The following is a 16,977-nucleotide window of genomic DNA, read 5'->3' on the forward strand; positions in this document are numbered from 1 at the left end:
AGACAACCTGCCCTGCCATTCAATATGATCATGACTGATCTACCCCGAGGTCTCAATTCTTCCTCTTCGTCAGATCCTCATAGTCTTCAATCCCCTGAACTTCCAAAAAGTGTATCCACTTCCACTTTAAGTACTTCTAATGTCCAGTCTCCACAACTGTCAGGTGCAGGGAATTCCAAAATATCACCATCCTCTACGAGAAGAAATTTCTATATCATCCATCATCAAACACCCCCACCATCCGGGTCATGCTGTCTTCTCGCAGCTACCATCAGGCAGGAGGTACGGGAGCCTGAAGTCCCACACCACCAGGTTCAGGAACAGCTACTTCCCTTCAACCATTCAGTTCTTGAACCAACCGGCACAACCCCAATCACTACCTCAGCACAGCAACACTGTGACCACTTTGCACTACAATGGACTTTGTTTCTTTTGTTCTAATTATGTTCTTTCTTGTATAATGTTGTATAATTTATGTTTTTCTTTTGAATGCTGTGTTTCCAATGCTATGCGCCTGTTGCTGCAAGACAGTTGGACAGGTACATGGATAGGAAAGGTTTAGAAAGTTATGGGCCAAACGCTGGCAAATGGGACTAGCTTGGATGGGGCATCTTGGTCGGCATGGACCAGTTGGGCCAAAGAACCTGTTTCTGTGCTGTATGACTCCATGACTCTAAGTAGGTTTTTCATTGCATCTTTACATACTTCTGCTTGTGCATCTGATAATAAATTTGACTTGACATATCTCCAAGAGGAGATTACCGCCGTGCGTTGGGCAGACTTGGCCAAAAGCAAAGTCCTTCAACAAAGACGACTCAACTTCTCCAACTGTTGTATCCAACGAAAACATATTAGTAATATCATCACTGAAACCAACATTACCCTCACCTTTTCTATGTTACAAAAGTGTCCCTTTTTCAACAAAGATTGGCTTGCAAACCACTCGTAGTTTGAACCAAAAATGATGCCATCTGCCTTCAAAATGCTCTGGGTGTGCGTCTGGTCACATGAGCCATTCTATCTATTCATTCCAACAGCTGAAAAACATAACCTGACTGTTGAGCTTTGAGTGTCATTGGCTTTGTGCATTGCAGTGTGCTTTAAAAAAAGGTGAGGAGAAGATAATTCTCACTGGCACCTTACGAAAATTCTGCCGCTTTGTATTACTTGTAGAGGCAGCAGCCTTGCTCGGTTGAAAGGTACCAGTTCTCTTCAAAGCCACACGCTGTTAAACTACAATCCTGAATAACAACATTGGAAAATATTGATACCCTCACTCTGAACACTTAACGGTTAACTCAGCTGGTGAAAGAAATCTGCAGCGGTTCCTTTCTCTCTGAACACCCACCACAACCCTTTCCCTCTGCATTTTTGTCTTATCTGTTCTCTCTCATCTATTTTCTTCCTGTCTCTCCCCTTTCTTCTCTCTCTCTCTCTCTCTCTCTCTCTCAAACTCCCGTCCCCTGTGGGATAGCTGCAATTTTCTCTCCCTCAACCAGAATGGCGCATGCCACAAAAATGAACAGATGCTCACATACGAGAGAAGACTCTCCTCTCTGTGCATACAAGGTACAATTTGATTGCTGTTTTGTTTTTGAAGTTCGACGTATGAATATTTGATAATGTTCCCCCACTCCTCCCAAAAATATATAGGACCGGGACGTGATTTCTTTCCAGGACCACATTTTACATAATTATATGTATAGGAAGGAGGGGGGTGGTGTGGGGGGTTTAAGGGGAGGATCGGGGGATAGTTGAGGTTCCACATGATGCACATCAAACCTGCTGACAGTTGCGAATGCTGATAAATTGGCAACTTGGGATTTGAAACTCAACCAAGGTGCCCTGTGAGTACTGCACTCACTGCTATCCAAGGTATGACGTTGGTGCAGTTCGATCGGAGGAAGAAGGCTCTGGTAGGTGAACGGCAATGAGCTTTTTTTTAATATATAATCGGGTGGGTGTGGGGTGGTAAATTTTGTTTGCTATCGTTGGTTAGGAAATTGTGATTTTTGTCTCATTGGTGGATAACAGGCGAGTTGCTTTTGTTTTTAATATGTATATGTGGACAGAAACCTTAAGGATGGACGTTGTTACAGTAACAATGGTAAAAAAAAGGCTTTGATCTGGTTTCCTGTACTGTGCCCAGAGCAAGATTTCAATGCTGGGTCCCTGAGAGGGTCCAGGATTTTTGATTAAAAAAAATCAACCTCGCTTTAAGTCGAGCGAGTTGCTTTTGCTCCTTTGCTTGCTTGCTAACATATATTTATATTTGAGCTTTTGCAATGTTTAATAAACTGGAGGCTTTGTCAAAATGATGAGAGAGATGCGATTGGTGGTGATATGGTGGGGGAGGGGAGAGAGGTTCAGAGTGAGGAGTGGTTTGATAGCTCTCAACAGATGCTGGTGAAATCACCGCAGTGTTTTATCTTGTGCTAATAAATTGTCAGAAATCAGTAATCCTGTTTTGTACCATTTCCTTTATTAGTTCATTCCTTTAACCCTTCTGCTGCCTGCGCTCTTCACTCGGCTTTTGAAATCACCAGGGATGTCACTATCATTTTATACAGTTGCTTTAACAGAGTTCTTGCCGTTAGGAATTTCTGGCTTGCCAGCAGAAATTCTCGATGCAGACGCAGATGCCTTACTTGGCAACATCAATGTCTTCTGCAGTAACCTTTCTCTTTTAATAAGGTCTTTTCTCAGTATGAATTATTCAAGAATTTCAATTTCATGGGAAAGTGAATGGCATTCTGTAAAATCTCTCGGTAACGGGGAGTCGGTTGCTACCTCAGGTGCTGTGCTTCACGGCAAACTTTGATCCCCTCTCGACAATTCAACCATCCAAAAATAAATCAATGTTACTCAGCAGTTTAATGCAGACTTGGGTGGAAATTCACCCTCTATTGTCCGCACTAAACGCAGAATCCACTAACACATGAGCTGTGAACTGCACTTCTATTAATCTCAATGGAACCGAATTTCATAATCAGAGTTCAACACGTGTAAAATACTACATCCAACATACAGCACGTACAACATACGGCAAATTTATACTGCCATTTTCGTTCTCTGTAGTCTCCCCTTTTGGTCTCTCTGTGACACAGCGAGTGAGGCTTTCATTTCTGTGGCATCAATGCAGACCAAAATGATCGAGGGTTTCTTATGAAATCCCAGTATCTTAGAGGGGGGGAGGAATAACACCATGAATACAAAGAGCAGAGGAGGAACCTTAGTTACTTATCACAGTACAGAAGAGGCCATTCAGCCCATTGTATCTATTCCAACTCCCAGCATGGTAATCCTATCAGTCCCATTCCTTCCGACCCGTGAGAAGCAGCACGAACTCTGCGGCTCTTGCCCACAATTCCCACGCTAGCCTTTTCCTACAGTAATCCCCAATGGCCGTTGTCTTGCCAGAGCCCTTTTCCCACCTTAAATGTTCACCCACTTTTTCCTCAAGAAGTCGGATGGCCGTTGTGTCCTGTGACCTGTGATAGAGCAGGACGGCATGGGGCTGTTTGGTAATGTCCTTTCGACAGGCCCAAGGGTAGTTGACGAGGAAACTGGGGAAAGCCACACAGTGGGGTGGGAGTCACATTGTCAGTACAGGAGAGTGGGGACTACACTCCACACCTGGTTACATACCCTCACCTGGGAGTCCTGATCTTGACACCACATGCCAGAAAAAAAACCTTATTTAAAGATATTTGTTCCCAGTTGTGAACAGAAAGATCAGCATTTTTCACAACCACAAGATAACCAATAAAGCCCTTTTCATTGTTGATAAAATGAAGTATAGTAGATGATCTGACACCACACAATCCCACAGATAATACTGAGATAAAACGTTATCTACTATGGTTGTGAGATAACAATTGAGCAGCAGGTAAAACAAACCCTTTATTTACCTCTTTACTCTCTTTAGATTATTTTAATGGGCTAAATACTGGGCAGCAATTAAAACCACATTCCTCTTCTTCCAATTGCATCATGAGATGTTTTACATCTTCTGAGAGCATGGCTGGGGCTTCAGCTTCTGAAGACATAAAGTGTTGACAATGCAGCACTCCCTCAGTACTACAGAGCTGAACACCTCAACAGGGCCAGGCCACTCCTACAGAGCTGTCTCAGTGGCGAGCACACACACACACACACACACACACCTCTGTGTGGGAAGACTTTGGAGGAAGAAGATTTGTGTATAAAATTCAAGACTGAGACCCCATCTCGGAGCTCTTGTAGGGATGAGGCGTTATCCCCTCCATTCTCTCAGAATCTCACGTATGACTTCAAGGAAGAGCAGAGAGTTATCCTGATGCTCGAGCCAACTTTATCCCTCAGACAATATCCCTGTTCTATTCATGATCACTGAGCTGTTTGGTGGAGCTGGCTCTGTATAAATTACTTGTTGCATATCCCACATTACAGCAGTGACTGCACATTAGTGCCATGGGGCACTCAGAAAGCCACCATACAAATTCGACATCTTCTGGTTGAGCTGTGTAAACATTGTAGCAGAAAGTTTTCTTATTTTACCTTGCTGCAATCTGGAGAGTTAAACTAACCAGCACTTGTGTCTTGTCCTGATGTCAAGCTGATGGGTGTTTGCCTGATAATCACCAGCTCAAATCATTTGGGATCAACAAGTATTTAAATCCAGTCATGGGGCACAGGTATTGTTGGAAAGATCAGTATTATTGCCAGTCAACTATTGTCCTTGAACAAAGGGTCTTGTGGAGCCATTTCAGGGGCCAGTCTGATTGGAAGAAAGAATATGACATACAGAAGCAAGAATAGGCCATTTGGTTCCTCCTGCTTGTTCTGAGGTTCATGACTGAGCTTCCCCCTCAGCACCACTTCCCTACACTAGTGCCATATCCTTGACCCCCAAGTATCCAAAAATCTATTGATTGCAAGATATTGAGCAAATGGAGAGAGGCTACAATTATCCTGAGATATCCGCATTTCCCTGTACACTAAGTACAAAATGTTAACAATGAAGGCATCTTGTAAAGAATAATAGAATTGAGCAGCAGAGTGGGAAAATGAGGTGGCGGGGGCCAGGGAACTGAAAGTTGATAAAATGGTGGAGGGAAAATGAGGCTGTGGAGAACAGAGTCCAAATGAAGGATCTCGACCCGAAACGTCCACCGTCCACAGATGCTGCCTGACCTGCTGAGGTCTACAAGCACCTTCTTTGTTGCTATAGAATTGAGCAGAGTCAGTATGGATTTACGAAAGGAAAATTATGTTTGCCGAATATGCTAGAGATCTTCAGGGATGCAACTAGTAGAATAGATAAGGGACCGTCAGTGGATTGGGGCCATTGGGATCTTAAGAAGGCATCTGATAAGGTCCCCACCAGAAGGTTAATCAACAAGGTTAGATCTCATGTACTGCGGGTAATATACTGACATGGATTAAGAATTGTTATTGGATAGAAAGCCAAGTGGTGGAATAAACAGATTTTTCTCAGGTTGGCAGGTTGTGAATAGTGGGGTCACCTCAGGGGTTGATGCTTGGACCTCTGTTATTCACCATCTATTTGTTGAGAGGGCCAAATATCAAATTTCTGAGATTGCTAATCTTGCAGTGATTGAGACAATGGAAGAGAATGTAAAGAGGCTTCATGGGGATATGAGCAAGCTATGTGAACGGACAGGAGTATGGTAGATGGAATATAGTATGGAAAAATGTGAGGTTATTCACTCCAGCGCGCACAACAGAAAAGCAAAGTATTTGTTAAATGCTGAGAGATTGGGTTGTGTTGATGTTCAAAGGGACCGAGGCACTGAAGGCTGACAGGCAAGGAATAAGCAATTAAGAGGATCAGAGTCCTGATGGAGGGTTTCGACCCAAACGTCAACAATTCCCTTGCTCCCACAGATGCTGGTCGACCTGCTGAGTTCCTCCAGCAAATTGGTTGTTGCTCCAGATTCCAGCATCTGCAAATTCCACTGCATATGCATAGAATGCCAACTCACAATTCCCTGCATCTTGTAAGCAAACTGTTAGTCTCTTCAATTGGAAGCAATCTAAACAGAATCGAGGCTTTACTGAATTCTAACACTTTGGCTTAAACTCTTCTGGGTGGTTCTTTCATGTGAATGGTCAATAGAATGGCCCTGCACTCCTCCCTAAACAAGTCAGGCTTCACTCGTGTGAAAACACAAAGAAGTTCTGATTTTTAAAACTACTGAATATTTAGTCTTACTTCATGTCAACTCCTCAATAACATTACTGCCTTGTGGTCATTTCCAACCATCAGCTTCTCTCCATCTAATGTATAATGAATGTAATTCATTAATATCATAGCAGGAGAGATGTCTTGTCAAGTATTTTAAGATTAAAGACATCCTTTAGCAAGATGAAGAAATTTCAAACCCCTGGGCTTTGCTCATTGCTGTTTTATGAACTAATGGCCATCATCTTCAAAAAAAACAATCACATCTGAAAATCTCGCAGCACACGGGAATAGGAGAAGGAGTCTGCCATCTCCAGCAGCTTGCTTCGCCATTCGACAAGAATAAGGCTGATCTGATCTTGGCGTCATTTCCACTTGCCTGTCCAACTCCTGTTACACTTGACTCCCATGTAGGCTAAAAATCTATCCCAGCCTTGAATGTATTCGGTGACTCAACCTCTACAGTTTTCCAAGGTAGTGAGTTCCAAAGAGTCACAACCCTCGAGAAGAAATTCCTCCTCATCTCCATCTACAAGAGGCGATGTCTCGGGAAGGTGATATCCATCATCAGGGACCCCCACCACCCAGGCCGTGCCTCCTTCTCGATGCTCCCATCAGGCGGGAGGTACAGGAGCCTGAAGACCCACACCTCAAGGTTCAACAACAGCTTCTTCCCCACGGCTGTCACGGCCTTGAACCCACCTGAAAAACCTGAAAACTACTTCGGACTATAGTTTTTTTCACCTCTCACAATCTTGCACTAGTGTTGGTGTGTTTATTTTGTTCTTTATTTTGCACACGTATAAGTTATATATAATTTATGTTAAGTTTATGTTAATACTTTGTCCTCGTCTTGTAATGTACTGTGCTGCTGCTCCAAAAAGTACTGCACTCGTGGCAGAATCTTGTTGGAGCAGGTGGACATTGTAAAGGATAATCCATTGAACATGGAGGCTGGAGGGGGGAAGCTAAGAGCAAGAGGAACTCTGTTCTTGTTCTATCCAGAAGGAGAAAGGATGAGAGGTATGGAAAGTAGAGGAGACGTGGTCGGGGCTCTGTCCAGGATGATGGAAAGGAAGCCACAGTTGAGGGAGACATCTCACAGGCACCTGTGAGGAATGTCTCATCATTGGAGTGTATGGGGCAGAGAAACTGAGGGAAAGGAATTGGAGTCCTTCCAGGAGGCAGGGGGGAGGGAAGTTTAATCAAGGTAGCTGTGGGAGTCTGTGGACTTACAGAGGATGTTGGAGCTGGCCTATCCCCTGAGATGGAGAGGGAGGATTCCAGAATGAGAAGAGTCAGAGAGGGACCATGCAAAGTGAGAGCAGGATGGAAATTAGATGCTGAAGGGATGATATTTTCGAGTTCTGCCTGAGTGCAGGAGGCAATGTACCAAAGAAAGAGTTGGGGGAGTGTGCCCAAGTAAGACTGAAACAAAGGCTATTCCACACATCCCACAAGAAGACAATCATAGCTTGGGTCCATATGAGTGCCCTTATCAACACCTTTGATCTGGAGATAGAAGTGGGGTTGAAGGAGAAGTTGTTTAATGTGAGGCGAATGAGTATGTGGTGGAGGGGAACTGGTTGGGCTTCAGTTCAAGAAAGAAGGGGAGGACCCTCAAAGGCTCTTGATGTGGGATGGAGTTGGAGAGAGTTTGTTCATCCATGGTGAAGGTAAACTGATTCTATCATCAAAGATCCCCACCATCCGGGCCATGCCACCTTCTCGCAACTCCCATCGAGAAGGAAACCTGAAGTCCCACACCACCGGGTTCAGGAACAGCTACTTCCCTTCAACTATTCGGTTCCTGAACTAATCAGCACAACCCTAATCACTACCTCAGTATAACGACACTGAGACCACTTTGATCACTTTGCACTACAATGGACTATTTTTTGTTCTAATTGTGTTCTTTCTTGTAAAAACTGTGTATAATTTATGTTTAATTTATGTTTTCCTTGTGAATGCTGCTTATCTGATGCTCTGTGCCCGTGATGCTGCTCCAAGTAAGTTTTTCATTGCACCTGTGCACACATGGACTTGTGCATCTGACAATAAACTCGACTTTGACTTTGACTTTGGTTAGGGCCAGGGAACTGGAAACTGTTGAAATAACATCCAAATAATGATGGTGGGAAGGGACTAGACTAGGGGAGAAAGGATGAAGCTGACAGGAAAAGTGCTGAGTTCTTCCAACATTTTCTGTTTTTAATTTCAGTTTTCCAGCATCTGAAGTATTTATTTCATCTACTATTGAATAGCCTTCTGAAGGTTTAATCAATGCCTTCGGAGATTGATTTGTCAAACTCTATCCAAAACAAGAGTGTTGAGATCAATGCCAAGTCTTGTTCTTTAGAAAGCTCCTGAAAAGGACATGGAGCAAGATCCCCAGAATGTAATCAGGGTGAAGGTGTTCAACGATGTGGCGATACTGGACGGCCTCATTTTTATCTATTTAACGAGGGGGTTCCGGGACTCGGGTGTTTGGTTTATGGACAGAGGGTTGGGACTTTTTTCATTGGAGCATAAGAGAATGAGGAGCGATCTTATAGAGGAGTATAAAATCATGAGGGGCGTAGACAGGGTGAATGCACACAGTCTTTTTCCCAGGGTCGGGGAATCAAGAACTAGAGGGCACAGGTTTAAGGTGAGAGGGGAGAGATTTAAAAAGGAACCTGAGGGGCAACTTTTTCACCCAGAGGGTGGTCGGTATATGGAATGAGCTGCCAGAGGAAGTGGTTGAGGCAGGTACGTTAACGACATTTAAAAAGTACCTTGCCCATATCCCTCCAAACATGGTCAAACGCAGGCAAATGAGACTAGATTAGATGGGGATCTTGGTCAGCATGGACCAAATGGGCCGAAGGGTCTGTTTCTGTGCTATTTTACTCTATGACTATCTGTTTCCTCAAAGCCTTCTGAAAGCTATAAGATTTTACTGGGTGGCGAATTTGCTGCTATGGGACAAAGTTTCTAGACTTTATCTCAGAAATTAACCTTGCAAACCTTCTCTGAACTGCCTCCAATCTCTCTAAATTAATCAAAATCTGTATGTAGTAGTCCAGGTGGGGTCTCATCAGCACTCTGTACAAATGGAACAAGACTTCCCTACCCTTATACTCCATTGCTTCTGCAATAACAACACTGCATCTCTCTATCCCTCCCCCTTCCTTGTACTTCCTCCCTGAAACCCACCTCATCAACCAAGTCTGAGGCCGTTGTACAATATCCCATGTGGCTTGGGGTGAACCTGCATGCTCCACAGATGGAGAAGCTTCTCTACATCACAGGTGCTAAATAATGCAAGTGTTTGCTACTGTTACCTAGAAGCTGTCAAAGTTCTCCTTCGAGCAGCAAAGATTATGAGACCTAAAAGAAGTGTACTGAATAATTTTAAAGCTGACAGGTGAAAATACATAACTAAAATAGAAAATGCAGGAAACTCTCAGGAGGTCAGGCAGCATCTGTGGAGAGAGAACAAAGTTGGTGTTTCAGATCAAAGAAAATTCATCAGAGCCAGGAAAGAGGGCAAATCAAGTTGATTTTAAGACCATATAGGAGCAGAATTAGGCCATTTGGCCCATCAAGTCTGTTCCACCATTCGACCATGGCTGATTTATTTTTCCCTCTCAACCCCATTCTCCGGCCTTCTCCCCATAGCCTTTGACACCCTTACTAATGAGTTGCAGAGATGGTAGGAGGGAGGGATAGGACAAAGAGAATATCTCTGGTACAGTGAACCTCAGGTCAGAGCAGTAGCTGAGATCTGCAACCAAAAGCAGAATGTTCTGCGGATCAGGCAGTGTCTGGAGAGAAATAAGCTGAGTTCAGATGGAAATTCCTTTTCGTCATAGGCCAAATGCACAAAATAACCCTACTTTAGCAACAGAACACAACAGACCACCTCTTGCACTCCCGTGGACTTGTCTCTGATTGTGGTTTCTTGCACCAATGTCTTGTTTCGCACAGTCGTTTTTTTCTTCTTCACTGTCTGGTACAATTTATGTCCTATGTGTTGTTTGAACCTACGTGCCTGTGATGCTTCTGCAAGCAAGTTTTTCATTGTACCTGCACCTCAACGCACTTGTGCACATGACAATAAACTCGACCTGACTTAAAATAGAAGCAGGAGTGTGTGGAGAAACTCAGAGGGTCAATGGACCTGAGATTGACACACATGGGTTAGTTTAGCGCATGAACAGCATGCACAGCCAAGCAAAAATATTTACCAGCAAGACAGTTAGTAATTGTAGGTCACATTCTTAAAATAATCAGCAATAGCAGGAAGGGGAAAACATTTCTTCACACAGCAAGTTGTTCTGATCTGGGACGCCCTGCCTGAAAGGGCAGTGGAAGCAGATTGAATCATAACATTCAAACGGGAATGGGATAAACATAGAACAGTACAGCACAGGAACAGGCCCTTCAGCCCACGATGTCTGTGCTGAACACGATGCTGAATTAAACTAAATCTCTTCTGCCTGCACATCATCCACAACCGTCCATTCTCTTCATATTCATGTGTCTGTCTAAATGCCTCTTAAATGCCACTAGCATATCTGCTTCCACCACCACCCCTGGCAGCCCTTTCCAGGCACCCACAACTCTGTGGGTAAAGAACGTGCCCTGCATATCTCCTTTAAACTTTCCCCCTGTCACTTTAAATGCATATTCTCTAGTGTTTGACATTTCTACTCTATCTATGCCTCTCATAATCTAATAAACTATCAGGTCTCCCCTCAGCCTCTGATGCTGTAGAGAAAACAATACACCCTCTCCTTATAGCTAATAGTCTCTAATTCAGGCAGCATCCTGGTGAACTTCTTCTGCACCCTCTCTACATCCTTCCTGCTATGGGGCGACCAGAATTGCATGCAATACTCCAAGTGCGACATAACCAAAGTTTTATATAGCTGCCTCATGGCTTCCTGACTCTTATACACAAACCATCTGGCAAGGGAATGTCTGCAGGACTTCAGAGGACTGGGTGGTACTAGCTAGTAATTCTTTCATGGAGATAGAATGGACAGGAGAGCCTGAATGGACTCTCTTTGTGCTGTGCAATCACCCTATGAAATGAGAGTTCCCAAATTTTAGATAAATTCTTCTTCAAATTACTTTTTCGTCCTTTATATTTTCGAAGGTAGAAAAGTACGAGAGGTTTGGAGAGGATGGGGAAAAAGGACCTACTTCCCTCGAGGACAAGGGGAAACAGGGTTGCAGCTTTAGGCTAATTGCTGGAAGGATAGGCAAGGATTGCAGATAAATTATTTCACACAACTCGTGGTGAGGGTGTGGAACTCACTGCCCGAGAGAATGGTGGAGGAAGAAACCATCCTCACTTTTAGACGGTATCTGACTGAGTCATGATCTACCAGGCCATGGACTGAGAGATGGGAAATAGGAATGGCCTACATACCACCATTTGTGGTCGGTATGGAAACCATGTACCAACTGTACTTAGCCATACAGAGTGAGTCATAAAGAGTCATACAGCACAGAAACAGGCTCTTCGGCCCAACAGGTCCATGCCAACCAAGATGCCCATCTAAGCTAGTCCCATTTGCCCACATTTGACCCACATCCCTCCAAACCTTTCCTATCTATGTACCTGTCCAAGTGCCTTTTATATATTGTTAATGTACCTGCCTCAACCACTTCCTCTGGCAGCTCACTCCATATACTGACCACCCTCTGGGTGAAAAAGTTGCCCCTCAGGTTAAATCTCTCACATCTTAAACCTATGCCCTCTAGTTCTTGATTTCCCCAACCCTGGGAAAAAGACTGCATGAGTTCACCCTACTTATCCCCTCATGATTTTATACACCTCTATAAGATCACCCCTCATTCTCCTGAAATAGAATGAATCCCGCTGTTATAAGACTATTAAAGAGTCCCCTAGTACAATGAGATGGACTCTTGACCTCACAATCTACCTCATTATGGCCTTACACCTTATTGTCTGCCTGCACTACACTTTCTCTGTAACTAACATTTTATTCTGCATTTTGTTATTGTTTCCCCTTGTACTACCTCAATGCACTGTTGTAATGAACTGATCTGTATGGATGGCATGCAACACAAAGTTTTTCACTGTACCTCGGTACATGTGACAATAATAAACCAATTTACCAATTTACACTACAATGAAGCCTAGCCTACTCACACTCTTTATGCGGTCTTTACTTCTTTATGCACCCTGAGTTTCTACTGTATGTGACGCTCCACAACTTGATATTTAATAGCCAATTGTGTGTGAGGTGCTAGCAGTACTGAGGAGCTGTCTCAATGGGCTGAATAATCCCCTCCTATTCTAATCCTAACACAAGGGATGGTGGTCCTAGGGGACTGGGTTAAAAATAAATCAATAACAAAAATGGTTCGCTCTAACAGGTTAATGTCCAAATAAAAATTACCTCACACGGTTTCTGGAATGTTCTTCCCAGCACATAATTAGTGTTTTATTCACTCAAGGCCACAGGATAAATAAACCTATTTAAACATTTCCTTCTTCTTAATTTGTAGATGTGTCTAAGCAGTGATTCTCTTTTCTCTCAGCTTGATACACATTCTGATTTTTTTTAAATTAAAGCTTTTATTCAAATATCTAGATGAAAGCCTGCCCATTCTGATCAACTAGACAATTTATATTCAAATCATTTACTCTTTGAGAAAGATAAATTAAAATAATTAAATGGAATTTAAAGTATAAACAGGAATTGTTTTAAACATGCCCTGTGCAGACAGACCCTTGCTGTTTGAAGGAAAACAACTATATTTACACAAAGAGTTTGGAATTTATTCCTAAGCTTCCCTTTACAAAATTAAAAACACACACATATCATCAAGGCACAAGTCAGGAGTGTGATAGAATACATTCCACTTGTCTGGATGAGTGCAGCTCTGACAACACTCAAGAAGTTCGACACCGTCCAGGACAAAGCAGCCCATCATCACCCTGAACATTCATTCCCTCCACCACTGGCCCACAGTGTGCACCACCTCCAAAATATACTGCAATTACTCGCCCAGGCTACTCCAACAGCTCCTTCCAGATCTGCAACATCTACCACCAAGAAGGTCAAGGACAACACTTTGCAGGTTCCCCTCCATGTCACACACCATCCCGACTTGGTAATGAATCTCCATTCCTTTACCCTTGGTCCAAATCCCGGAACTCCTAACAACATCACTGTGGAAACATCTTCACCAGAAGGACTGCAGCAGTTCAAGAAGGCAGCTCACCCCCAACTTCTCAAAGAAAATTAGGGACGGGCAATAAGTACTGGCCTAAACCACATTACCCACATCTCACAGGAGACTAAGAAACAGTTTGTGGGGATATCAGATGGGCTGACAGAATCTCTGGGGCATATTCTGGAAATGGTCACCCACCTATCTGCTCAGACCACACAGTTTTCCCTTTTGTCCGCTTATCATCACTCCTAATGAAGATCCAGTAACAGGCTGACACAAGAATTTGACACCTTTAAGTGTATCGGGTGTCCACCTATGGACGCCCTGAAAAATACATTCGAATCCTGAGACTCCTCCACGATGGCATGCTTGCCACAGTTATGGTCAGCACCAGTAACTGTGAGCCTTTTCAAATCAAATCAGGAGTAAAACAGGGATGCGCGATTGCCCCAACTTTGTTCACCATCTCCACTGCGACAATCATCCATATCATCAAGGACGATCTACCCCCAGGAATCGAAATTGTCTACAGAACAGATGGCAGACTTTCCAATCTTGCCCGTCTCAAGTCCAAAAACAAGACGTCCAAGAGTTCCCTCATCGAATTCCAATACGCAGATGACAACTGTGTTGCAGCTCTCTCAGAAAACCACCACCAACAGATTCTGACTGCCTTCAACCGTGCGTACATGAAACTTGGACTTACCATCAATTCCAAGAAGACTGAGATCATCTACCAACCGTCACCAACTGAGACAAATTGGATAGAACCATCAATCCAACTTGGTGAAACAACCCTGGAAAACGTGGGCCACTTTCTATATCTCGGAAGTTACCTCTCCTCCAATGTTGACCTTAATGACGAGATCCAACATCGTCTTAAATGCACTGGAACAGCTTTTGGACATCTCAGAACAAGAGTCTTTCATGATCGTGACATTCGAACAGACACTAAAATGTTAGTGTACAAAGCAGTGGTGATCCCAACGCTCCTGTACGCATCAGAAACTTGGACAACATATCGACGACATCTGAAGGCACTTGAAAAGTTCCATCAACGCTGTCTTCAAAATATCTTAAATATCAGCTGGGAAGATAGAAGAACCAACATCAGCATGCTAAATGAAGCAAAAACAACAAGCATTGAAGCCTACGTTATCAAAAACCAAATAAGATGGAGCGGTCATGTTGTTCGGATGAAAGACGAATGCCTGCCAAACAAATCTTCTACTCCCAGCTTAAAGTAGGCAAACGTTAAAGAGGTGGACAACAGAAGAGATTCAAAGACGTCTTAAAAGCCAACATGAAGAAATGTAACATCAACATCAACAATTGGGAAACCAATGCCAAGGACGGGAAACTCTGGCAAACCATCATCGGAGAAGGAACAGCAACTTTCGAAACTGACAGATGTGCAGAATTAGAGGAAAAGAGAAGAAAATGGAAAGAGAGGCAGGAACAACGAAAGCCCGATCTGCCATCTGGAACCACCTGTCCTGAATGCGGAAGAACTTTCAGAGCCAAGATTGGGCTCATAAGCCACTTGAGAGCCCATAAATAGATCAACGGAACGAAGATCATCATCCTTGACCTCGAGGGATAGCCACGACGACAATGAAAGGCACTGATAAAACTTTGGTTACATTTGACAAATATCTTATGAAGTATGAAATCTTGGATGGTTTTTTTGTGTTACAACTTTTATTTTGTGGTACAACTGAGTAAAAATGGTGAATGAGCACGTGCTGAAGTGTTCAGTTGGTCACCATCTCCTTTCTTTACCAGGTGGGCTCTTCCCTCTGTCTGTGATGACCTGTAGGATTAATACCCTTCATAGTTTTCCATTAGCCCTCCATGAGATGCTTTCCCTCACATTTGGCCTGAACATCATCCCACACCTTTGTTTCAGTTGTTTTATTCCGAGCCCTGGTGTGACAGAAAAGTGTGGCAATGAAGGTGTGATTACTGTAAGTGTGATGTTAATAGAAATGAGTTCTTGCACAACAGGAAGTGCACAGGTTCACCTTCAATCTTGTTCAAGCTGTCAGAAATCAGTGTGATAACAGTGTCTAGATGTCTGGAGAAAGGTCTGGTGCAATGGATGGTCCATAGTCCTCCTGCACTTGAACTGATCGGTAAATTGGTTTATTATTGTCACATGTACCAAGGTACAGTGAAAAACTTTATTTTGCATGCCATCCATACAGATCGTTTCATCACACAGTGCATTGAGGTAGCGCAAGGGAAAAACAATAGCAGAATGCAGAATAAAGTGTCACAGTTACAGAGAAAGTGCAGCGCAGGCAGACAATAAGATGCAAGGGCCATGACAAGGTAGACCTTGAGGTCAAGAGTTCAATAGTCTTATAACAATGGGACAGAAACTCTCCTTGAGCCTGGTGGTACGTGCTTTCAGGCTTTTGTATTTGTTGCTGATGCGAGGGGGGGAGAAGAGAGAATGTCCAGGGTGGGTGGGGTCTTTGATTACGCTGGCTGCTTTACTGAGGCAGTGAGAAGTATAGACAGAGTCCATGGAGGGGAGGCTGGTTTCTGTGATGTGCTGAGCTGTGTCCACAACTCCCTGCAGTTTCTTGTGATCTCGGGCAGAGCAGTTGCCATACCAAGCTGTGATGCATCCTGATAGGATGCTTTCTATGGCGCATTGATAAAAATTGGTAGGGGTCGACGGGGACATGCCGATTTGATGCCTTTCACTGTCCAGTCAGCTCTTCCCATCCACAGCAGAGCAATAAAAACAGAAACTGCTGCAGACACTCTACAGGCCAGACGGCAACTATGGAGAGTGAAACAGAGTCTGGGGTAATGGAAGTTACAGAGAGGGATCCATTGAACTGGAGGGCAGTGAACTATAAAATGACATGGGAGCCCTACTCTTGTTGTGGCTGGAAGGACAGGGCGTGAAAGCAGAAGTGTAGTAAGTAGAGAAGACCCGAGAGCCCTGTTAACTATGGCAGCAGGGAAGACACAGTTAAAGAAAGGCAGAAATTACAGAGGGGAATCCACGGAACATGGAGACTGGTGGGACATATCTCCTTGACCATCCTATCCACTGGAGAGGACTCTACAGGGGTTGGGTTTGGGTAGTGATCGCAGGTACTGTGTTGTACCATCACACAACCTGAACTAACTGAGATCACTGGGTGTGGATGGCCTTTGGTTCATTGGGATCTCATCCATCCATTGACAAATCCTGGTGTTCATCCTGATGAGTGTCCACACACTCTCCTCAGGCAGCCCAACCATGGAAGTGGCTGTAGTGCACAGTTTGTGCACAGTTTTGGTCACCCTGTTGTAGGAAAGATGTTATTAAACTAGAAAGAGCGCAGAAAAGATTTACCAGGATGTTGCCTGGACTTGGGGGCCTGAGTTACCAGGAGAGGTTGTGTAGATGAGGACTTTATTCTCTGGAACGTAGGAGATTGAGAGGCATAGACAGATAGAGGTATATAAGACCATGAGGGGCATAGACAGAGTGAAAGCACACAGTCTTTATCCCAGAGAGGCGCTAAAAACAAGAGGGCACAGGTTTAAGATCAGAGATGAGAGATTTAAAAGGGACATCAGGGGCA

The 16,977-nt window shown here is 43.8% G+C and overlaps 1 protein-coding gene across 3 annotated transcripts in view; it reads left to right on the forward strand.

Moving 5' to 3' along the window:
- The first annotated feature begins 1,547 nt into the window (after nt 1–1,547).
- Nucleotides 1,548–16,977, forward strand: part of elavl3 (ELAV like neuron-specific RNA binding protein 3) — a 206,601-nt gene continuing 191,171 nt past the window's right edge. For 2 of the 3 annotated variants that reach the window (XM_052041813.1, XM_052041815.1), the window contains exon 1: nt 1,776–1,916. In XM_052041813.1, the coding sequence (XP_051897773.1) occupies nt 1,878–1,916 (39 nt within the window). In that variant the 5' untranslated portion in view covers nt 1,776–1,877. Of the gene's footprint in view, nt 1,570–1,775; nt 1,917–16,977 lie in introns of those variants that run through there. The other variant, XM_052041820.1, reaches the window with a different exon arrangement.

Source organism: Pristis pectinata, chromosome 31 (assembly GCF_009764475.1).
Source record: "Pristis pectinata isolate sPriPec2 chromosome 31, sPriPec2.1.pri, whole genome shotgun sequence".
Classification (NCBI taxonomy): Eukaryota; Metazoa; Chordata; class Chondrichthyes; order Rhinopristiformes; family Pristidae; genus Pristis; species Pristis pectinata.